Source organism: Miniopterus schreibersii, assembly GCF_964146895.1.
Source record: "Miniopterus schreibersii genome assembly, chromosome: 22".
NCBI classification, from domain to species: Eukaryota; Metazoa; Chordata; class Mammalia; order Chiroptera; family Miniopteridae; genus Miniopterus; species Miniopterus schreibersii.
In genome coordinates, this window is record NC_138124.1 from 11,932,797 (window position 1) to 11,956,349 (window position 23,553).

Below are 23,553 nucleotides of genomic sequence, written 5' to 3' on the forward strand. Positions count from 1 at the left end.
CACCCTGTCCCTTCCCCCTCCCCAGTCCCTCTCCCCATCATTGAAATGCCGGGACCCCCTTGCAGAAGGGGCTGGCTCAATCGTATTGATCGCTCAGGGCCAGCACAGAGTGTTTCATTGAGGCAAGATTCCATATGGAAGCTTTTTTGTAAATGAAACTTAACGTTTGATTGCTGGGAGAAAATTACTGTGACTTTTCATCTGGTTTCCCGGCCAATACCCTTGATTCATGGCGCTTCTAGGAGTTCTTAATGATCGGTCCCATTTCATTTGATATGAGATATTGAAGCTATTTCCTTGACTCCTCCAGTCTGAACATTTAGGGTTATTGTGCCAGGCTTGTCCTCCGGTTTTCTTCGGTCTAATCTTTTGATTTCCCACGTGCTGTGGCATTTATCATTACAGGTTATTAAGTTATCATGCGGTGTTTTGCATTTTTATGAGGTTCTTTCACCTCTAACAAATGCACAGCTTCCCTTTAGAGCCCACATGGAATTTTTGTTTTTTTATTTCTTTAATCTTGGCAGAGTAGGGGGGACATTGAACTGTCACCACCCCCCTTAGTCAAAATGACCAGTGGCCTCTGGTTTCTGATTGGGAAGCTGTTCAGTAAAGCCACTCACTGGGGTTTTACTCTGCAAAGAAGTCTGATTTCTAGTCCTTCGGTTGCCAATGTTTGTTTTTCCCTCATTTTTTTTTTGTTTTGTTTGTTTGCTTTTCTTTGTTTCTCTGCTCTTTCTGGAATTACAGCTACCTCCAGAGATAGCTGCTTAAAAGGAATCTAAGCGATCTCTCAGTCTATAGAGTGGCCCTAGAATTGAGGCCTGGGCTCTTCTTGCGTTTGTAAGAAACACAAGCATCGCCGCCTCTCCACCTTGTATTTTGTAAACCAGTGCGGAATTTTCTCGATGTGCTTTAAGAGCCACGGTTTCCATCACAAAGCTGAAAAAGCTTTGATTTGCCAACTAGATAAAAGTTAGACCCGAATGTGACCACCGTGGCTTCTCGGAGGTGGCACTCCGGGCAGAGATGTCACAGGGAGGTCCTTCTTTTACAGGACAGCCTTCCCTTGTGTAAGATGTGCTGTATCTTGTAAGAGAATGGGCAGAATTGTCCCCAAACGATGTCCCTGTGATGTGATTCTGCAGAGATGGAGCACAGGCTCAGGAGCCAGGCAGCCCTGGGTGGAAGCCCTGTCTCTGCCACTTTCTTAGCTGTGTCATCTTAGGAAAGATTTAGGACAATTCTGATCTTGCACCTTCCCAGGAAAATAGATATGATCATGCCGTCTTATGAGCTTTAACAATAAATGGTAAGTTCCTACCACACCGTTTGCCATTTAAAGGATTGTTGCCTTTCAAACAAAAATATGAAGAAGTTGGATCTAATAGCTAATCTCTTACCCCGGTTTGTACATTTTTTGGAGCGAAGCAAAATATCAACAGCCTTGTCCTGATTTCTGACCATTTCTGATTTCCTTCACTTTGCCTCTTGTGAATGACCCAGGACACTCTGTTTCGGGTGTTTTCTCTGCTGATGCAAATGCCGCGGCTGTCGTCTGGATGAAGCCCGTGTCTCTGGACACTGGTGGCTGAGTGGCTGGCTTGCTGACAGGTGCCAGGCCCAGGTCCCCTGCAGTGTGCCAGGGGCAGTGTCGGAACTGTATGTCCGAGGCCTGTGATTGCAGGACCACCACCTGTTTCCTGACCTGTCCGGGCATCCTGCAGGGAGGGACGTGTCACATGTCACCCTGAGGGGGGCTGCGGGAGCTGCAGCTGCAGGAGCAAAGCCAGGGGAGCTGAGCAGGAGAGGGAGCCTTTGCCACCAAGCAGACCCTGAGCGGGTGCAGAGAGCTCGGGGTTCATTTCTGGTGTCCTCGGCTCGTGTGGAGGTGTCTCCTTCAGCACATCTCATTTTCTCAGCATGAAGTCCAAGGGAGATGCTGTGACCCGGATAACATGATGGGACTCCAGCATTCCCAGGGGACACATCCGCTCACGGTTCACCACGAGGCCTGCTCCCTGCCCAAGAGCAGAGCCACGGCCCCATGTCACCAAGTGCACAGAGCAAAATGCTGTCAGCTCCCTGGTCCCGAGCTAGGCAATGGCCACTTCTGACCGAGGTGGGGATTGCACCACTCTCTATATTCAGCTGGAGAGGCCAATATTCCAGAAGCTGGAGGTTCCAATCTTTCCAGAGTCTGCATTTTCTTTTATATTTGATAACATTCCTAATACCATCTTAGACCTGCTCGCCCGTGCAGCCTCCCCAAACACGGTCCCTCCTGGTGTCTAGCTTTTATCAGGCTCATTTCTATAACTGCTCCCCTTGTCTGGCCTGCTCTCAGTCTCTGGCCTCTGGAGCCACTTCATTCTCTTCTGGGGGCCCCCAGAAGATGGCTCTCACTCCTTCATTTCCAATTGATCTGGAAAAATTCAGCTAAAGGGATCTAACAGTTAGACCCACAAGGCGCTAACACTGTCCCCAGGGGGTTGGTGACATCGCCTCCCCTTCAGTGAGAACCCAGGGGGGGAAATTGCTTCTTGTGGGTGGGGGAAATTGCTTCTTGTGGGTGGGGAGGGCCATGAAGGACTTACTCCTTATGTGTACAGCACAGATACACATACAATATATAAATAGACACACAGCATGTGGTATTAAGATTATATGGGGGGCATTAGGAAGAAATGTAAAAGGCTTTTGGAGGGGCGATGGCGAAACGAGGGCTGAAAAACACTGCTCTAGGGATTTACTTTCCATGCCCTGGGCTTTCCATGCACAAAACGTAGTGGCTGAAAGGAAAGGCGTTGCTCTCTGCTTAGAAAGAAGTGGCCAGGTGCGGTTCTGGAAGGAGGGGAAGGCTGGGGTGCTTCCATCTGAAGCTTTGGGGAAAGCCACCGTGAGTTTATGACAACGTCTGAACCTCCTGGAGGGATTTCGGAATACCAGCTTGCAGCTTCAAAATACCCTCCGAGTGGACCCCAGAATCTTGCAGACACCCGGATTTGACTTGGGTGATTCCTAAATAGCCAGACCAAGGCTGAGTCCACAGTCCCTGACCTCTAGGAGAAGCAGAGAAAGTGGCTTGGACTAGGACCTGGCCCAGGGCGAGAGTGAGACTCTTCTGCAGGCCTTTCTGTCCCCACCGGGCCTCCCCTCTGTGCTTTGGCAGACTGGGTGGTGTGGGGGTCACCAGACGTACCCCAGCCTGCCTTTGCTTATTAGATTCAGTCCAATAGAGTCTGTCCACTCGGTTCCCCTGGCTTTTCCTAACCCATCAGCTCTCGGCTTGTTCTGCAAGACCGAGCTTCGGTGAGCACCCTTGCGGGCGACCTATGAACCTCCCTGGCCCCCCCATGTCCTTATTGTATTTGCTACATCCTGCCTTACGTTTTGGCTCTTTGTGCATGTTGTCTTTTTGTTTTATTTTATTAAGGTATAATTTACACACCAGAAAATTCATGCATTCTCACTACAAATTAAATGATTTTCAGCAAATTTGTTAAGTTGTGCAGTCATCGCCACGGCCCAGCTTTAAAACCTTTATGTCACCCCAAGTTTGCTCTTGCCTGCTTGCATTTTCCTCAAGTCAGGCCCCACCCACTGCCAGCTCCAGGCAACCTGCTTCCTTTTTCTCTAGATTTGCTGCTTCTGGACATTTTATCCATTTTTTTTAAATTTTATTTTTGTTTAAAATACTACAGATGTCCCTTTTTCTCCTGGACATTTTATATAGGCTTTTATATCTTGCCTTTTCAGTGAGCATAACCTTTTTGAGATTAATCTGCTTTGAAGCAGCTATTGGCAGTTTGTTTCATTTCGTTGCTGAAAACTATTTCCTGGTGTTAGAATTTAGTAGGTGTTGGATTCACTGGATTGGGTTAGTATTGGATTTACGGATACACCACATTTTGTGTATCTGTTGTATATATGTTTTCAAGTCTCTTGGGTAGATTGGGGGTAGAATTGCTGGGTTATGTGGTAAATATATATACTTTCATTTATATGCTTTTTAGAACTGCCCAGTGGTTTCCCAAAGTGGCCGTAACCATGTCATCTTTTACATGCCTGCCCGCAGTCTAGGGATGTTCCTCCACCTCCTCGTGAATACTTGGTATTGTCTGTATTTTTTTTATTATATCCTTTCTAGTGGAACCTTGTGATTTTTATTTGCATTTCCCTAAAGACGAATGATGCTGAGCGCCTTTTCAAATTCTTATTAGACATTTCTATGTCTCCTGTAGCAAACTGTCTATTCGAATCACTTGCCTGTTTTTAAAACCGGGCTGTCGTTTTTATTAAGTTGTAAGGTTGGAAGAAAGTGTTGTTCAAATCATCTTTGTTCTCACTGATTTTCTGTCTAGTTGTTTTATCATTTACTGAATGGGATATTAACAGCCTCAGCCATTACCGTGGAATTGTCTGGATCTCCTCTCCTTTTGTCACTTTTTGCTTTGTGTGCCATGGGGCCCTGTTACGAGGTTGGCTTTCCGCCTGTCATTATGTAATTGTTTTATATCGCGTCTTTTTAGTTCCTTTGTTCCTTCTTTATTGCCTTTTTCTGTGTTGTTTAGATAGTTTCTCATGTTTCTTTTTAATTCCTTCTCACCCTGTGTTATGAATTATTTTCATGTTGATTGCACCTACAAGCTGCATTTTAAGTTATCACAGCCTACTTTAGATTGGCACGACCGTATGCCTATAAAAATGGAAACTGCCCCAATATATAGCTCCATTTCTTTCTCTTCCTTTGTGCTACTGTGATGTATATATTACGTCTATATATGTTCTGATTAGAACAAGGCAGTGTTAGCTTTATGCAATCCTGTGCCGTGTAAAGAAGTTAAGAGGAAATCTATATTTTTATTTCTTAGAGTGTGTTTGAATTACTGTGTGGTGTCATTTCCTTTCCACCTAAAGGAATTTCTTTTTTCTCGCAAGGAAGACCTGCTAAGTCATGAATTCTCCTAGTCTTTGTTTCTCTAGGAATAGCTTTATTTTGCCTTCAATTTCAGGTGATAGTTTTGCTAGATATGGAATTCTTGGTTGACAGCACCGCTAAGTGTGGGTTTTTTCAATCAGGTGGTGATCTTAGAAAGATTTAGAACAATTCCCCACCCTCCAACCATGAGGGTGCTGGTCTGCACGGCCAGCCTGTCTGGAAGAACTATGGTGACAACCAGCAAGGAAGGGGCCTGGAAGTGAGGGACAGAGCCCAGCGTCCCACTGTCCTTAGCAGAGGCCCAGAACGTTGTCATGAATACGTGCTCCTGAATGTGTTGTATATTTTAGTTGATTTCTAGAGTCTTAAATGGTTGCTTTTGACAGTTTTATCATTGTTCTTTGAGGAGAGGGTTTGTCCAACTTCTCACAATGCCACTCCAGCCCTGTTTTTCTTTCCGCATCTTCCAGAGAGGAAAAATCGTGTGGCAGTTAGAAATATGGACTTTACCATCAGATAGCCTGGGCTCGAATCCTGGCCCTGCCACTTGCTACCTGCAAGCTGCTGATTGAGTTACTTAACCTCTGGGCCTCGGTTTCTTCTTCTGTAAAATGGGGATGATAGTGTTTCTGTCTGATGGGGCTGCTGTAAGAATGAAGTGGATTGATGTGCACTGAGTGAAAGGGGCAGTGCTTGGCAAACTGTAAATGCTGTAAAATGTTAGGTGTCATTGCCAGTTCAGTAAGGGAAGGGTCTGTATCTCATTTAGGACTTTAGCCGCCAAGTCCTTGGCCTGGTGCCCTTGCGTGCAGTCAGCCCATCGGACCCTCGGATCATCTTTACTAAGTGATGCTTGAAATTCAGATGAAATGAAGGTAGCATTCACAGTAACCTCAAGTGCAAGGGGGAAAGACCTCAGGGGACTAAGAACAGATGGCTCTGTGCCTTGTTGGGGCCAAACATTGGTCAGGCTTTGTCTTGGGTTCATGTGTGTTTTTCCTCCCAGCCCCAGGAACTGCCGTATGGAGTTTCAAACCAGGTCTGCACACTCGTGTTTGCAAACAGTTAGCACAGTTGCAACCATTTCAGAGGTTTCCTCGCATCAGAGCAGCTTGGCCATGATGCCTGGTCAGGTACTTGCACAAAGGGAAGGCCCTGGGGAGCTGTGTCCCCCAAGTCTGTACAGAGCCATCTGCCACTTTATTCCCCCAGTAGACACCCCTGCAGTGAACATAGTACGGGGTGAATTCAGCTCCCACTCATCACCTGGGTGCGACACATTTTACAGGAATGTGTGTCCTGCACAGCTGTATGCAGTGACCTGGCGTGGCCACCACGTGCCCTGTTCTGTGCCCAAGAGCAGGACTGCAGATGTAATAAGACAGCCATTGCCTTCAAGGAGCTTTCAGCCTTCACAGGGGGTGCCGGATGTGCCAAAATAGCGATGGCCTTGTGGGCATCTGTACCAAGTACCATGTTGCACAGGAGAAGGCGGAGGCCCGGAGGGCTCCCGGAGGAGGTGGCCTTTGAACCGCCTGCTGCGAGATAAGTAGGGATTTCGGAGGCGAGGGAAGTGGGACAGGTGGTGTTTTGGCCCATGGGGGTGAGAAAGATCCAGGCCAGTGCACATAGGGGTGAGATTGCTGCAGGAGGCAGGAGAGAGGCAGAATGGGCTCAGTCTCGGGGGGTCTGTCACCCCGAGACAAGGGGCTCGGGCTTTTCCAGGTGGCAGTGGGCGTCACTGGAGAGTTTTAAGCTGAGAATCAAGTGGGGATGGGTTGAATGAGGTCAGACAGGAGAGAGGACAGTGACCAGTGACCAGTGGCCAGTGCAACTTACACCAGCTGGCTCGGGCTTGTCACTGAGGCAGGAGTGACTGTGCTTTGTTCGCCTTTGTGATAATTGCATATTTTCATAGTTGTTATCTCTGTTACACTGAGTGGGTTGGGGACATCTCCAGCCCCTGGACTGGTTCCTGGTGGGGCGCAGGTACTCAGTGAGGGGTCTCTCAGCTCCTCTGATAGCAAGCCCGGGCCCTGGGCCTGCAGAGAAGCCTGGCTCAGTGTGAACAGTGCTGCCTGGGGAGTGTGCACACACACACACACGCATCCTTAGTGTGTCAGGCAGAAACCCCTTTCTTAAGGCTATGTCTGGGCCTCTGTGTGTTTTTGTTGAATGCCCAGGAAATCATGTCATTCCTATTGTTCTCGAAGTCTCTGTAATAAAAGAGACCTGGCTGCACGTAAATTGCGAATTGAAAAATAGGCTGAAGTTGTCGTGTGAAAGATGCTAAACACAAGCTATTAATAATCGCCAGCCCGATGGCAAACTTGCCGATGTGACACGTACAGCTCGGTAACCGAGTGGAAGAAAATGCTATTAGTTGTACCCAGAAGAGATGGGGAAGTTTTGTTTTTCTATGACAGACCACCAAGCTATAGAACAAAATCAATCACGAGATTTATAAGTAGGAAGCAATTAAATTTAGAGAGATTTTTTTTTTTTAAGAGAATCATAAAATGTTAGACGTTCTGGTAGAATTAACCGAACATAAGATTTCACTAAATATAAAGAACCATAAAAAATATGCTTCCGATGTACTTTAGGGCCATTCAGGGAACAGAGTTTTGAGGAGACTAGATGGATGTGAGAAGCTAAGAAACCAGGCGGAGAGGGGACAAAAGTCTGAGAAAGATGCAGGAGATGGCGGTGGGGACAGACGGACAGAGCCCGAGGAGGCCTCTCTAAGGACAGCCGGCTGAGATGCTGACCCTCAGGATGACCCGAGGAAATGATGGTCCTTCTGTTCAAGAGCCAGGTCCAGAGGAAGCCGGTGGCTTCTTAGGACCCAGCTGCAGGGATGAGCAAAGCCACTTTGCACATTTGCAACCCCAGGCAGAACTGCAGTCACAGTGACAAACCTTGCACAGGGCGTTGTCCCCTCCTTTGAAGCTTGTGGCAGACCGTGGGGTCAAAACTGTCACCTCCGTGCTGCACACAGGAAAAAAGAGTCACAGGCCTAAGGTTCAGGGCTGGTGTGTGGCTCTCAGAGCCTCTCGTAGTTTCCATCTGGCCTTCCTCCTGTCCCCTCATGCATGCTGGTGCCTTCAGTCCAGAGTCATGTCTAAATTAGAGTCTCCATATAATTCTTACTCGGCTTTTAAAGAAAAACAGTTGTGAAATTGCACCCCTGTGCCTGTCATGTGGTCATAATACAGGCTAAATCATTCCACCAGAAATAAAGCGACAGTGAGTGACTAGCCGGCATGTGAGCCAGGCTGGGGACCTGTTTGCCACCAGGGCAATTACAAGAGGTGCTTCGGTGTCATCTTCTGTTACCTGGTTGTGCAAACTTGGGCCCTGGATTGGCAAGTGACTGTCCCGTGTGTGCCCTTTCCCCCAAGCCTAGAATTACTCAAGGAGCTGCTGTTCCGATGGAAAACAAAGCCCCACTATGTGCCTCCCAGAAGGAAATCGCTGCTGCAGCTTCATTGGGGACAGTGCTCCCTGGGCTTCTGTGGTCAAGCCCGTCGCTCCTTTACTGCAAGAGGACAGGGCCTTGGCCCATCAGAGAAGAAACTGAAGTTGGCTTACAGATCACTTTCCTGGATTAAAAAAACAAACAAACTTGCCTTAAAGTTGTGCCTGGAATGACTTTTTTGTGTCAGCCACAGGAGTGTTTTCACAGACTTGTTATAAATGGCCAGCGTTTTCATTACAGACATGAAATAACATGATTTCCCAAACTGGATTGACAGAGTTTGGGGCCAAATCCAGCCCACTGCTCGTTTCTGTTCAAGTCTGATTGGAGCACAGCTATGCTTATAATTTACAGATTGCTGCTTTTGTGCTAGGATGTGGAGAGGAGCTGGTACTGAGACCATGTGGTCTGGAAGCTGAAAATATTAACTCTCTGCCCCTTTATGGAAAAAAAAACGAGCCCACCCCTATTCCAGAACCTTCCTTGGCGTTACTGCAGTCTGACCTGAGGCTGATGTCTCCTGGACTCCTTCCACGTCTGCTCCCTGACATGGGCCCTGCTGCTGGGCATGTGGTTTGAGGCTGCAGTTTCCTCCAGGTCCCCAGGGGCAGCCTGTTGGGCTCTGTCATGTCTTGTGCCCCTTGGAGCAGAAGGGTTTTCTTTAGAGGCCTCTCTCTCGCACAGACAGACTCCCTCCTTTGACGTCCTGCCAGCATTACCCTGGTGAAGCCTCATTTCTCAGCAGTACTGTTGAAATAGCTGCCCAGGCAGTTTCTTCTCACTCCATACTTTGCAACAATGCCAGGATAATGTTGCTGATGGATGGCTCCTCCTCAAGAACCTCCCTTGGCTCCCCATTGCCTTCCAGATCCAGGGCAGGCCCTCAGCCTGCCTTCAAGGCCATTTTCTCTCAGCTGACTCCTCTCAGCGCTGTGTGGTCAAAAGGTCTTTGCTTTCCCTAGGGGTTGTCTGAATTTTCCTTTGGGCGTGCCAGGCCTCCTTCCACCTCCGATTTTTGCTCTGGGAATGTCGAGGCACCCCCTTGGCTCCCCCAAATCTGTTACAGTCCAGTTCATCCGTGTTGTCCCGTGGACGTGCTTTTCCCCAGCGCAGTATGTTCTGATCCCCTCGAGCCCTTTGCCTCTCCAGGCCCCTGAATTAGAGGCTGTGTTGTTAGTTGATTGTGTCTTTCTGCTCATCTCAGACTGTAAACTGCCACAGGCCAGCACTGTGTCCCAGTCCCAGTTAGGGTTCTTGCCTGTGCCAGGGAGCAGGCATTGTGCATGGAATGGCACACAGAGCACGCACACCAGTGCACCTACTGTGTGCCAGCTGCGGTCGCATAACACGCACTCAGGCATCATAGTCCCGCTGTGCAGATGTGGAAACAGGCTCAGAACCATCGACTCGGCCAAGTGCTGTCAAAGCTAGATTTCTTCCCCGCTTTTAAAAAATATTTTTAAATTAAAGCTTAAAATGCGTGCAATAAAAAGTGCAAAGTGGATACATCGTAAGTGTTTAAGTCGCTGCATTATAACATATGCACATCTGTCAAAGGCAGATTTGAACTCGAGGCTCCCCTGCTCCAGTGCCACACTGATGGGACCAGGCTGCACTGTTGCAAACATCACGTATGTGCATCCATGCAGTGTCTGTGTGCACACACACCTCTGCCTCCCTGCCTACTGGGGTCCCCCTGGGGAGCTTTGAAAGTCCTCCTGCCCGGGCCCAGCTCACAGGGTACATCAGTCTTGGCTGTAGTGGGGGTGGAGAGGCAGGTGCTGGTGCTTTTCAAAAACTTTCCAGGTGATTCTGCTTTAGGCCCAGGCCCCCCGCACATGGGTGTAGGGAAGCCAAAGGGCTCACGGGAATAATTCCAGCTCCTGGTGCTGCTCTGAGGAGCTTGGCGTCTGACTGTGTCCCTGGCAGCCTGACCCTTTGGGAGGTGAGCAGGGCTCATCTGCACCTGCTGTGGTCTCTGGCGCCTCGTGTCCTCTGGCATGTGTGACGGCATGACCCGACGGCCTCCCTTTGGGGCTGGACCCCCATCTCTGCAGCTGGCCTGACCGAACCCCAGGCACCTAAGAGGTGAGCCTTTCCCAAGCGCGGCCTACCTTCCCCATACAGGGCAGTTTCTCTCTGAACGGAAACGAGGGGGTGCCTTCAGTGGGTATCTAATTTTTACAAAACTAACTTTTTTTTTTTTTTTTACCTTCATCTGAGGATATTTTGCCATTTATTTTATTTATTATTATTATTTTTTAGGGAGAGAGAGAGAGAGAGAAACATCGATTATTTGCCTCCCCATGTAGACCGACTGGGGCCGGGATCGAACCTGCAGCCCAGGTCCTGGGCCCTTGACCGGGAATGGGACCTGTGACCCTTCGGCCATCGGGTCGAGATGTTCTAACCACTGACTCAGACCTGCCAGGGCAAAAAAAATAAGCTCTTTCATCCTGAGCGGGGTGGGTTTGCTGTAGAGAGGGGCCCAGGGGGGCTGCGGTTCCCAAAGCCAGGCGCCCTGATCAGCACCATTGGCATCACCCGGCGCTTGTTACAACGATCAGCCCTTAGATCATTCCAGAGCCACCCATCCACTCCCTCTGGGGTGGGAGCCCAGCAGGCCAAAAGCCTCGGGTGACTTTGCTGCCACCCAAGGATGACAACCACAGCTCTGGGGGGACCCCTGCAGTGCCAGTGTGTGGTCCTCAGTCCCCGGTGGGCATGAGACCCCTGGAGCTTTATAAAACCTCAGACTCCCGGCCCTCCACTCAGGGTTGGGGACTCTATTTTTTACCAGGGGTTCCAGGAGATTTTGAGATGCACCCCCCCCTTTTTTTTTTTTTAATTGTGGCCGTAGAAACCTGATAACTGTTGCATTCTTTTAATAACTTCATATTTACTTGGCACAGGGCAAGGACACTTCCACTTTTGTTTTCCTCCTGGGGTTTTGTCTCCTTGGTCTCCAGCGATCAAGACGTTTTCCAGTAGTTCTGAAGGAAAGACGGTCGTTCCCTTTAGGACCCATGTCCCTCGAACAAAGACGGATTGCTCACTGCCACACAAGAGCCACAAGTGGGGGGTGTGGCCTCGTGCATGCTTAACCCCATCGTCTCAAAATTGCATTTTAAGTGACTGAAGACATTAGCTTGTGACCTAACTGATCCTCTCCTGAGGCTGAGTCGCGGAGGCGAAGACCCCACTTATTCCTGTCACCCCTGCAGGCCGCCCTGCCAAGAGCAGGCTGCAGGCACAGGCGTCAGCTCTCTCTCAAAAAAAAAAGCTGATTATTTGTCTTTTGCCCACAGCTGTCTCCCTCCCTCCGCCCTTATCTGTCATCATAAATGTCCACACCTGCGTGATAGTTTATGACAGGGCACACCTGCTCAAAAGGAGCGGTTGTCGCGTTTCAGATATGCTGCCAAGGCCGGGTGTCGTTAAGCCTCGTGGCAGAAATGAAATAGGGCTCTGCTGTCCCTTGTCCCACCCGCCCACCCCTTCCTGCCACTTTCACTGTCCTTTACTCTTGTGGTGGAGACCACCAGGCTGCAGACCCACCAGCCTGCTCCAGGTGACTCTAGGGGACCCAGGGGACCCTGCCTGGGTGTGTCCCTGCTTGATCCTGCATCTGGCCTTTTCTGGGCATCACCCCAATGGCCTGGGTGCCACTCCGGGGCCCCCACCTGCCAGGCAGTCAGGCTGCCTGCCTTGAGGTCCCCGCCACACCGCAGTCCCTGTTATAGGCCTTGTGTTACCAGGGAAAGGGGTGACTGAATGAAGCCTTTGCTTTTACTCAGACCTTTCAGGACCTTTGGGGGAGTCTTGGAAAGCCCTTTTAATGAGACCAGCCCCCGCTAAACCTCTTTTCTCGACAGTTGCAAATACTTGGTGTTTGGAAAACAATAATCCAGCCACATAACTAGGGCTGAGTTGTGAGCTGGCCTTGACTGGGTTAGAAAGCAGCGTGGAAATGGGAATCACAGGTGACAGAGGGGTACCCAGATGTCCTGTCGTTGGTCATGGCGGGGGGGGGGCTGTGTCAGTGCTGGACCCCTGCTCCGCTGAGGGGTTGACCACAGTGCTGTGCGCCCCACAAAGTCACCTGGGGGCTTTCAGGAAATCCGGGGGCCCAGGCTTCTCCCAGACCAGTTGGTGAGAAACCGGGGGGGCCCAGCCACGTGAAATTTTTCGGGCGTGGGGAGCCTCAGGGCTAGAGGAGCCTGTTGGAAGGTGCGGAGTTGGAAGTAAGGCTGAGGAGGATCACTGGGCTCCTGTTGTTTGTAATAAAGGCAGATGGAGCAGAGGTGTGCTGAGCACCACAGGTGTGCACAGTGTGTGTGTGTGTGGGCGCCTGTGCCCTGCAGGGAGGTGTGGTTTCATGGGTGTCCACAACTGTGCACGTTTATACCTTTGAAGGAAGGCTAGGTCCATGGGACCCTCCCTCGTTCCTTAGCACACCCCCCTCTGATGAGCTGACAGCCCAGCCTCCCCAAAGATATAATCCTGCTCTTCCATGCTCCATTCTTTTGTTCATTTTTATTACCACTGTATTGACTCAGATCTCTTCTCTCTCTCTTTTAATAGTAGCCCAGCCTTTCCCTCTGCCCGCTTTCATTTCTCCACTCCCCCAGCATTCGTCATCCATCCTGTGGCCATCCCTGGGGTCACTCTTAGGCTTGAGAAACCTTTGATGTCCCTTGATGGCCACAGATAAATGAGAATAGTTGTAGCGAGCGCTTACCCAGCACTTACACATATATGATCTTTACTCCTGCCCCCCGCCCTAAGAGGTCGAACTCGTGTCCACATTTTACAGACTCGGGAAGGTGAAAGCACCGGGTGTCCTGTCGCAGAGCCGGGGTGCACCCAGGCCTCCTGGCCCCCGAGCCCGGCCCTGCGTGCCTCTGCTTTGCTGCCTCCCTGCGCTCCCCTGCCAGGTAGCGAGGGGCTGCTCTGTGTGAAGGGACTTGGCACATATCGTGTCTAATCTTTCCATCCATCCTAGCAGGGGGATGCTGTTCTTATTTCAGAGAAACCAAACAGGTTGAATAACTTGACGCAAGTCACAAAGCTAATAAAGGAAAGAGTAGGTGAGATTCAAACGGGGCGTCCCTCCTTCTGTGATCTGCCCAGGGTTGTCTGATTTCTTTAGGAGGCATCTACCTGACGCCTTATAATTTGTCCCCAGCCCGCCTGGCCTCCTGGTGTCCCTTTCGTTATTAAATCACGCCGCCTGACTTTTGCTCCCCGTGGTCCCTTGGCGAGCAAGTTCTTCACTCCCTGACTGGGGCTGTGAGAGCTCCCATGACGGGAGCCCTTGTCTTGCTTATACGACCTGGTGTGGAACCTGCAAGCAGCAGGAGAGAAAGGCCATTTACATGACCTCTCCATGGAAGAAGCCTGAACATGAAGCCCCTCCACCTAGTGGGGTGTTTGCAGCGTGAGGGTGACATCCAGCTGCTCTGCGTTGCCTTTCCGCTGGGCCGCATGCTGAGGCCAGGGGACATCTCTTGTTTTTCTATCTTTTGTGACTGGGGCGTTATTGGGCCAACGGCAGATACTCAGTAAATATTTGTTAAGACAAATGTAAGGCAAAGATGGGGAAAGCCTGAAACCGTTCCTTCCGAGGGGCCGTGGTGGGGATATAGGGCCCGGGACAGTCAGGGTGCATCTGCCTGGCAGCCTCTAGGGACACCTGCATCGTTTGGAAATGTCTAGAAGAGAGTGAAGAGCTAATGATTATCCTAAGGAGCTCATCTAGCTTGTCTATTTTGCCATCCAGGTTTATTGACTTATTTATTTCTTATTTATTTAGGTTGCTAGCCTCCTGGTGAGAAGCCCCTGGCTCCTGTGTTCCCTCAGAATGGGCTTTGTAAATAGGCTGTGGTTGGGAGCCTGTAAAAACCATGGGCTTCTGGACTTTTACAGGATGCACGGGCTCTAAATTGCTATGGAGTAGGGGAAATTGTGTTTCCTGAGTAGAGGCAGAGCCTGTCAGGATGGAAAGGGGCCCAGAAAAAGTTCATTGCCAGTGAGAAAGTTCATTCTTGAACCGTGTCCTTAGGGTTGCCACACTAAGGTAACGTTCGCTGGACTCTTCAGGTTTAAAACACCCCGCACAGGTGCCTGTTTTGCAGCTGGTACAAGGCCCCAAGTGGGGGGGCCTAGGCGGGGCCTAGGCGGGCGGCGCACCCCCGAGGCCGGAAGGGAGCTTCCCCCTTGAAGCCCACCGGGATTGACGCTGGGGTTCTGGTTTTGCCGCCTGCAGGTGAGCGTGCTGACCACCCTGGAGCGGAGGTTCAACCTGCAGAGCGCGGACGTGGGTGTGATCGCCAGCAGCTTCGAGATCGGGAACCTGGCGCTCATCCTGTTCGTGAGCTACTTCGGGGCGCGCGGGCACCGGCCCCGCCTCATCGGCTGCGGGGGCATCGTCATGGCCCTGGGGGCGCTGCTGTCTGCGTTGCCCGAGTTCCTGACCCACCAGTACAAGTACGAGGCGGGCGAGATCCGCTGGGGCGCCGAGGGCCGCGACGTGTGCGCCGCCAATGGCACTGGCAGCGACCAGGGGCCTGACCCCGACCTCATCTGCCGCAGCCGGACCACCACCAACATGATGTACCTGCTGCTGATCGGGGCCCAGGTGCTCCTGGGCATCGGTGCTACCCCTGTGCAGCCCCTGGGCGTCTCCTACATCGACGACCACGTGCGGAGGAAGGACTCCTCGCTCTATATAGGTAGGAGCAGCCCCGGTGCCGGGGTGCGGTTCTCCTTGCTTTGCGCGCTGCTGGCAATCTGGGCGTGTTGAGAAAGGAAGGAAAGAGGGGGGCCCGTGAGCTTTGTATTTTGCCCGGGCACTGGTGCTCAGGCTTGGCTTCAAAAACTTCAGGGATTTTTGAAAGCTGATGTCTGAGTGGCACCCCCAGAAAATGTGGCGTGGTTGGGATGGGGTGCAACCTGGGCGGGATGCGTTTTTAAAAAGCTCCCCAGGGGGTTGCACTGTGCAGAATCTGAGCTCTGTTGTGCTAGAGCATTGAGAGACCTCGAGAGGGGAGACATGGGCAGGAGGAGTTTTATGGTTTATATGCCCTTTTTTTTTCTGCTTGTGGACTTTGGGCCCTCTGGCATTAGCCACCAGGGTAGAGTTGGGTTTGGTATCATCCGGAGTTGGTGACTTGGAGTCATTTTTTTCTGTAATGGGAGTATATGCTGGAACTGGGCATTTTGGAAGAAATAAGGTATGCGTGAGTTTTGAAAAATTATTTTGCGCTGTATGAGTTTCTGATATTTTCGACTGGAAGCATAGAATCCATTCGCAGATGCGGGGTTAAGAAGTGGAGAATTGCTCTTACAGGAAGCGAGAGCGTCCCCTCTTTGCAAGGTGGCCCGGACACCCTGGTCATCAGTCACTGCTTCTGGGTCCTGTTGCAAAGCCATTTGAACGACGAGGGCTGGCCTGCCCTAGCATCTCTGTCTTTTGTTTCCCGAGTATAATTTCGTTTTCCGCAAGCTGTTGGACGGTAGGACACATTCCCAGCCACTGAGTGCTGAGCTTTGAAAAACTTACCTCTACCTGTGGAAGCTTTGTGCCTCCTAGAAAGCAGTGTGCCTTGAGATATAAAGGTCCTTATAACGTGGAGGTTGGGTTACCGTAGAATTTGACACAAAGCTTCCTATCTGCCAAGCTTCCAGCATACGTTGCCCAAGTTTTCTGAGCCAGGAGGGCCTGGAGGTGCTGTACCCCTGAATGCTGGGGCCTGGAAGTGCTGTACCCCTGAATGCTGATTTTCCTCGGTGCCTTTTCATCCGAGCCTTGCAGTAGATGCTTTGGGTGAACAAATAGGCCCCAGATGTACGTGTCAGCCCTCTGTGGGTGGGCCCAAGGTGGGAAAGGTGGTACCTGTGAGCCTGGCGCGACCTAATAACCATGGGACGCAAAGGAGAAGGGAAGACTGCTCAGGCCAGGGATGGCCAGTCCCTCTCCCCACGCAGCTAGGGGCTCCCATGATTGTGTGTGAAGCTGGGGAGAGGGGTCTAAGGAGATCATTGGCATTTTGTTACTTTTGAAGCTTGAGCGAAAGCCACTCCGTGCGACTCTGTGGCAGACTAGGACATGGGCCCACAGCGTGTGTCCGAAATCGCCTCCCGAGGTCCAGCGGGACAGTTGGCCTCTGACTTGATGGATGTCACCCTAGGGCCCTGGGAGAGAGGTTTTCTGGCGGTGAGAACAGCAAGTAGATAAATCAGAGTGCAGAGAAGGAAATGGAGAGTGAAAGGCTGAGTTCTTGTCTCTGATGATGGGATTAAATAGAAAAATGTCTCCCTGGAATCCCTCCTCAGTCACAGCGCTGCTAAATCGCATCGGCTCGGGGCCTGTGCCCTGAGCTGCAGACTTGGCCCTCTTTCGGGGAGTCTCCCCGGACGCATTGGGCTTTGGTATCTCCCTGCCCTGGATGGGGCCTGGTTGGTGTGTGCAAAGCTTTAAGGTGAGGAGGCATTTTGGTTTCAGGTGGGGGAGGTAGAGGCGTGGGCAGAGGGGCCTTGTCCAGCTCTGAGCTTTTATCTGTGGGATTTGCAGTGAGCCTTTGTCAGGATGAAGGTTTTGGCCAAATTTCTGCTTGGCTGCCCTTTTCCTCTACGGTAGTTAGGCAGTCAGAGAGCATCTGCTGTTTGCATGGTGCATGGACATCTTGGTGGCTCTGGGCCATCTGGCCAAATTCCAAAACAAATGGGGATGGACCCTCCGAGTGTCTCCCTACGGGTTTCGTGGGCCTTTGTTTCCAGGGACCGGCAGAGAGCAAGCCCCCTGCACCGGTGGCCTCAGTAGGTGCCCTGGTGGCCTTTTATTTCGCGTGTGCTTTGAATTCTTAAGGAGCAAGTTGAGAGGACCGCAGTACATGCAGGATGTAGCTGGTTCATTCATTTATGGCGCAGGTCATAGAAAAGCATTAGTGACCGTGAGACTGTTAGCATTTATCTGCTAACAGGGATCTAGTTCCTGAAGTCGCTAAATTTGCTTCGGGAAGTATTTGGAGGAGCCCACTGAAGAGGATTGATATGAATTAAGGCCTCTTAACGCCCTGCAGAGAGGAGGAAAGTCTGAAGGGACTGGTGCTGGGATTGCGGGCCAAACTGTACCCATTGGGGTGGGCCAGCAGTGTGCCTCTGGGGTGTGTCGCCTGGAAAGCTGGCCAACGTAGAGAGGCCCGGCCCAGCTGTCTGGGCATAGGCCTGAAAAATGAGCGTGGCTTGGAGATCGAAAGGATTAGAAATATTGCATGTGTCACACACAGCTTGTTCGCAGCTGACCCTTCCCCGTGGATGTCAGCGGGAAAGGGGACTGAAACCGTGCAGTGCCCGGGCTGCAAGGCCCTGGTGACAAGACCTGCCCCGGGGCTGCCCGCAGAGTGGGTCGCTAGACGGGTGCCCTCTGCACGTCTGTGGCAGGGCCATCGGCCCCACTGCAAGCAGGGGGGAGTGACGCCTGGCATCTTGAGGCAAGCTGACGTTTTCCACCGACATGACTTCGGGTTTGCCTTGGCCTCTGGTGGCCGAGCCCCTGCCAAGCTCCTCGAGTCCTCGATGGGCCTTCACAAGGGGCTTCTCTGGCTGGCTCTGTTCTGCGGCCGCTTCGTTCCAGCCTGGGGAGGCAGCCAAGGGAGCCCATTACCAGGGGACAAAGCCCAGTGAATGGGGACACGGCTCTGCTGGCAGGCCTTTGACTGCGGCACAATGTGGAGCCACGTCTGGCTGCGAGGCTACACAGCAACCCCGGGGGTGACACGTGGCACTCACTGTCTTCCTAGAGGGACGGATCGGGCAGAGTGGCACTGGAGCCATTCGATGGGGTCCAAGAATTGACCCTTTGGGGGTCCACTCATGGCACTAATCCAAGTGGCGACCTTCCCTTCGCCCAGTTTTCTTAGCTGCCCTGTGTCTCCAAGTTCAAAACACACAGCATATTGTATCATAGGCAAGAATAAGTGGCTAATGTCATGGACTCACTGTGGCCTTTTTTTTTCTTTCTAAGCATCACCCAGGGGTATGTTTATTGATTTTTTTGGTGGGGGGAGAGAGAGAAACATCGATCAGTTGCCTCCTGAACCCACCCTGACTGGGTATCAAACCTGCAGCCTAGGTATGTGCCCTGACTGGGAATTGAACCCGCAACCGTTCGGTGCACAGGGCGATGCTCCAACCAACCCAGCCCCCGGCCAGGGCATCACCGTGTCCTTTTGTTAGGTTGCTGTGTCAGTTGGTGGTTGTCTTTTGTTTTGTTTTTTGTTTTATGGAGGAATAAGCCAAGATGAGAGTGTTCAAGATTTTAAAAATAACTTTATTTCTAGTTAAAAAGTATTAACACCGTTGACAACTTGGGGAGTATAAAGAAAGACTCATTGGAAAATAATTATGCTTAGCTTTATGATTGTCTTTTTTTGTGCACTGGTAGTTTCTGCAAAAAATAGCGTTGATAATAAACAGTGCTTTGCAACTTAATTTCTCTCTTAATATTTCATGAACATTTCTCTGTCACTAAATATTCTTCTGTGACATTATTACTGCATACTGAACATTCCCTCGTGAATATATACCTCAGTATTTATTGCACTCTATTGTTGGACACGGGATTTTTAATTCTGTGCTGTTATACATGAGGCAGACAGGTGGGCTGTGGTTCTGGGAGGTTAAATAAGTTGCCTAAGGTAACTTAGCTGGATGGGGCTGTGGTGTTTCTTTCCAGGTGCATCTGGATCTTGTCACCAGGCTGGGGTGGGGCAAAGGGGACCGTGGCCCAGGGGTTAGTGCGAGTCAGGGCATGCCACAGGAGAGCCTGGAAACTTCAGGACGTAACAATTATAGGAGCCAGGAAGGTGAGAAGGGAGCAGGTGTCTCAGATCTGGGGGGACAAGTACTATTGGAATGGGGAGTGGGTGTCAAAGCCAGACAGAGGGGGGAGTGGGAAGGAGAGGCGAGGCTGGCTCCGGCTAACAGTCGGGCTAGGGTTCTAGAAGGAGGCTGTGCTTTGAGAGATGGGCACAGGGCAGAGCTGAGGCTCCTGAGGCCGGGGCAGCTGGTATGTTCCGTGAATTGTGGACACTGTACCCTCACGTGGCTGGTCATTTTATTTTTGAACCACGGTGGCCAGTAGGAAATTGGCTTTATGCTGTGTTAGAAACCTGTCTCCTTTCAGCTTGCCACAGGCTGGTGCTGGTTCTGGTGCTGGTTCTGCCCTCTGGACCTGCCCTGAAAAATTGTGATTCCTGTGCCATGTTTTGGTAATTCTTAGAAGGACACCAGTTGGATTGGATGAGGACCTACTCATATGACCTCATTTCACCTTCCTTACCCTTTCAGGCCCTGTTCCCCAAAACAGTGCAGTTACCTTCTGAGGGTTAGAGCTTTAACATATTAATTTCGAGGGGACACAATTCAGCCCAAAATAGTTACCAAGGGGCCTAGGACCAAACCCAACCGAGACTCTTGGTCTCTTTTGTCCTAACTTTTCTATAAGGAGCTGCAGTGTCATGTTGGTTAGTTGGTTGGTTTTTCAAGGCACCCAAGGGATTATTTGTGGGCGTAATTTTGGTTTTTTTTTCAACTTTTCATTTTGAAATAATTGAAGAATCACAAGTTGTTGCAAAATCCAGGGAAGTCCCCTGTACCCTTCAGCCACTTTCCCTCCTGGTAACATCTTGCATGACTCTAGTACAATATCAAAATTAGGAAATCGTGCCACTGGTCATCCGTGCTCAGGTTCCACCAGTTTTAGATGCATTCAGGTGTCTGTCTGTGTGTGTGTGTCTGTGTGTAGCTCTGTGCAGTCGTATGAGGTGTGGGTGCTGTTTGAAAAATGCAGAATGGGCTCCAGATGAAACTAGAACATTTCGAGTCATGCAAGTGTGTCCGGCAGACACACACACGTACAACACTGACACGTGTGCACGAAGACACGGAGACAGAGTGTAGGTGGCATGGGAGCTGCGGGGACCCCCTGCGTGCCCGGGAAGAATGGGACCCTTGCGGGATGTCGGGACACACAGAGCAACCGCTGCAAGTCAGGAGGCCCATGTATCAGGCCTGGATGTGTCATGTTTTCTTTATCACTTATATTGAAACCCAGTGGAGCCCTCCGTGTTCCTGCTAATGATGCAAAGAAAGTTATTCTCAGATTTCATTTGCCAGTTGTTGGTTTAGTGCAAAGGTCACTCTAATACCAGCCAGCAACCGGAAAAAAAAAAAAAACCCAAATTTCGCTTGAGAGCCCTGGGAGACCCCAGAGTTATTTTGCTTCTGATGAGTTTTTATTTTAACCTGACATTGGGTAAAATGTGTTTTAACTCTCCAAAGAGCCTGGGTCCGGTATGGATCAGATACCCAGTGACTGCAGTTCATCTGGAAAAATAATTAAACAGCTGTCCCCCCTGGGAGCAAGCACAGCTCATTATGCTATTGCAACTTCATTGATGTTGAAGTTTCCCCCATTAATTTCTTTTTCTAAAATTAATGACACTGCGCCACTGGGCAGTTGGCTTGGGCTGTGTTCCGTTTCTGCTGCTCACATGGCATTTTCAGTGTGTTTGAGCAACGTGCCAGGAAACGTGCATGTGGCTCTTATCTGGCGATTCCATATTTCCTGGGCTGGTAGGTATTGTTCATTTGCAGCCACTCATAACTCATGGCCCGTGGGTCATGGAATCACTGCTGTGCTCACCCAAGGCCTGGGTCACCTTGCACAGGACACCATGCGTGGGCCCTGGAGTCCTCACAGCCTTGTGATTGAATTCCTGGCTCCTCCACAGACCTGCCACTGGGATTTTAGAGACATTTCCAGCTGACCTGAGCCTGTTTCTTTATCAGAAAAAACAAAGACCGGGATCGACCTCACAAGGCCTTGCCTAGGCCAAGTTTGCATCAGGTATCATGTCTGTGGTGAGGATCATCTTCATGGTCATGACACCTCTATTGCTAGGGATAGAGACTGAGGCAGGAGAAAGTGGTTAACTTATTAAACACACAGGCAGGTCTATTTACAGGAGCATTTTGATCCCGATTTTCAGCCTGGGGTAAAATCCATCTAGGAGATGTGAGAATAGCAACCTCTTCAGTCCTGAATTCAATCAGCAGGGCTCTTTTTTGCCTGCAGACCGCTTTCTGCAGCTCATCACAAAATACATAAAGTGCTAGTGTTGCCCCAGGGGCAGGCTATCTGGTTTATATGTCATATCTGGAGGCCCCACTTTGTATGCCCGTCGCCCCAATGCGATGTGTTGGTTGCCTTTCTGGGTTCCAGCACATTGCTTCTGAATTTGTTTATAAATATTGGTGCACTATTTTTTATTTATTTTTTTTAAAGAATGTGTTATTTTAGTCAGGTTGGGAAAAACAAAAATATAATAAGAAAACTTAAATAATTTATTAATCCAGATACCTATAGAGTATACTGTCAAAATTTAGGTTTATTTCACTCCAGCCTTTCTTTGTATATATTTTTACTTAGTTAAGACCATCCCACAAGTAAACCTGCTTTTATCAATCGATATGGTATAAACTTTCTGTATGTCATAAACAATAGACATTGTTTCAGAGAATTGCATAAGATTTCGTCAATCTAGAAATGCTGAAATTTGCGTTTTGGATATTAGGGCGATGAACATCTTCGAGGCTATAGCCTTGTGCACATTTGCTGAAAACTTGAAAAGCTCAGGTTAGTTCAGAGAGATTCAGTGTGAGCTGGAAATCGGCCGTTTGGTTTTGCTGTGACTTTTTGCAGAAGATGAACTCAGGGGTGGCAATCCCAGGCGTGACAGGGGCTCCGCTAGCAAACGAGAAGAGCAGACTATGTGAGGTTGGGAAGTGAGGCCCTTGCCTCGTCCTGTGCCATTCGTTGCCCAGTGTAATGCAGTCAGTCTTGGCAGATATTCTGATTTTTAGGAGACTAGAAATGCATATTTTTCAAGCAGACTGAATTGCCAAATTATTTGACATCTGCAAACGCTCTGTGGATCAGCTCCATGTCACATCAGCTCAGACACATCAGGGGCTTGGCATTTGGGGCCCTGTGCTCTAGACCATCCACTTCAGATGGCATCTGTCCTTTGAATAGCAAATAAGTAAATAAGAAAGGAAGGAAGGAAGGAGGAAAGGAAAGCAGTTGCATGCCCTGAACGGCACAGAGTAAATAGTGGTGTCTGCTGTGGTTCCCAGTGACATGGGCATTGGGTTGGGGAAGGGGGGGGGGGCTATTGCACAAACACAGGACACAGTGACAGAAATGAGCGAATGCCTCCTGCCGAGCGAGCCTCTGGGGTGCTCTTCTGGCTGGGGCTTTGCTTCCTGTCTCGGAAAAATGGGAATTTCAGGATGGAAAAGAAAAGAAGTGAAGCCAGGTTTCCAAGCTAAGCATGGCCAGGTGAAGAAAAATGCTGCTCACAGCTCCTTGGGGGGGTGGGATCCCGAAGCCAGTACCACTTGGGGTTTGTGGGGCCTGTGGATGTGCACTGCCCGTCAAGAGCATCTTTGCTCAGAGATTTTTTTAGAGCCCAGCATCGAAGCCTTTGATAGATAGGATGTAAGACCAGAGAGGCCCAGGCTGACCTAGAGGATTCACAGGAAAGATGTAGGCCACGCAAGGGCGTTTTCTCTCCATGGAATCACCAGCCTCTTACCTGCTAGTGAAATCAGACCCATTTTATTTTTCTTTTCGGCTGTAACACAGGTATTGTTCTTAAATAAAAAAGATTCTGAGATATTTTCCTGAGTACATGCATATTTTTTCTTTAGATTGTTTCTAGACTGTTGACTTGTCCTTTCCGAGAGAGAATTATCTTGGTTATTTCCCTTCTCACCTGCAAGAAGCACTGTGCGGGAGCCGGTGCGGGGAAGGGTTAGGTGCCTGTAGAAGATCATGACTTGCTGTGGGTAACACTGGGATTGGAGGCTGGTGGCCTTCTTCTCAGTGGGACCCGACTCCTTCATTGCCATAGAGAAGTCTTTGGTGTTAGAATGCCTCACGTGAGAGTCTTTGTTGTGGACCTTTCCTTCTGTCTGTCCAGCACCCTGTTGTTTCACTGGGAAACTGCCTCTTCTGATCCCATGTGGTCCCAGCTGGCTGCAGAAATGACCGTGTGGCCCA

General features: G+C 50.2%; 1 protein-coding gene across 3 annotated transcripts in view; it reads left to right on the plus strand.

Annotated features, from left to right (window-relative positions):
- The window catches only part of SLCO3A1 (solute carrier organic anion transporter family member 3A1), a 165,043-nt gene that overhangs the window by 35,207 nt on the left and 106,283 nt on the right, over positions 1-23,553 (plus strand). For all 3 annotated transcript variants that reach the window (XM_081124647.1, XM_081124645.1, XM_081124646.1), the window contains exon 2: positions 14,692-15,157. In XM_081124647.1, coding sequence (XP_080980773.1) covers positions 14,692-15,157 — 466 coding nt within the window. The remainder of the gene's footprint in view (positions 1-14,691; positions 15,158-23,553) is intronic.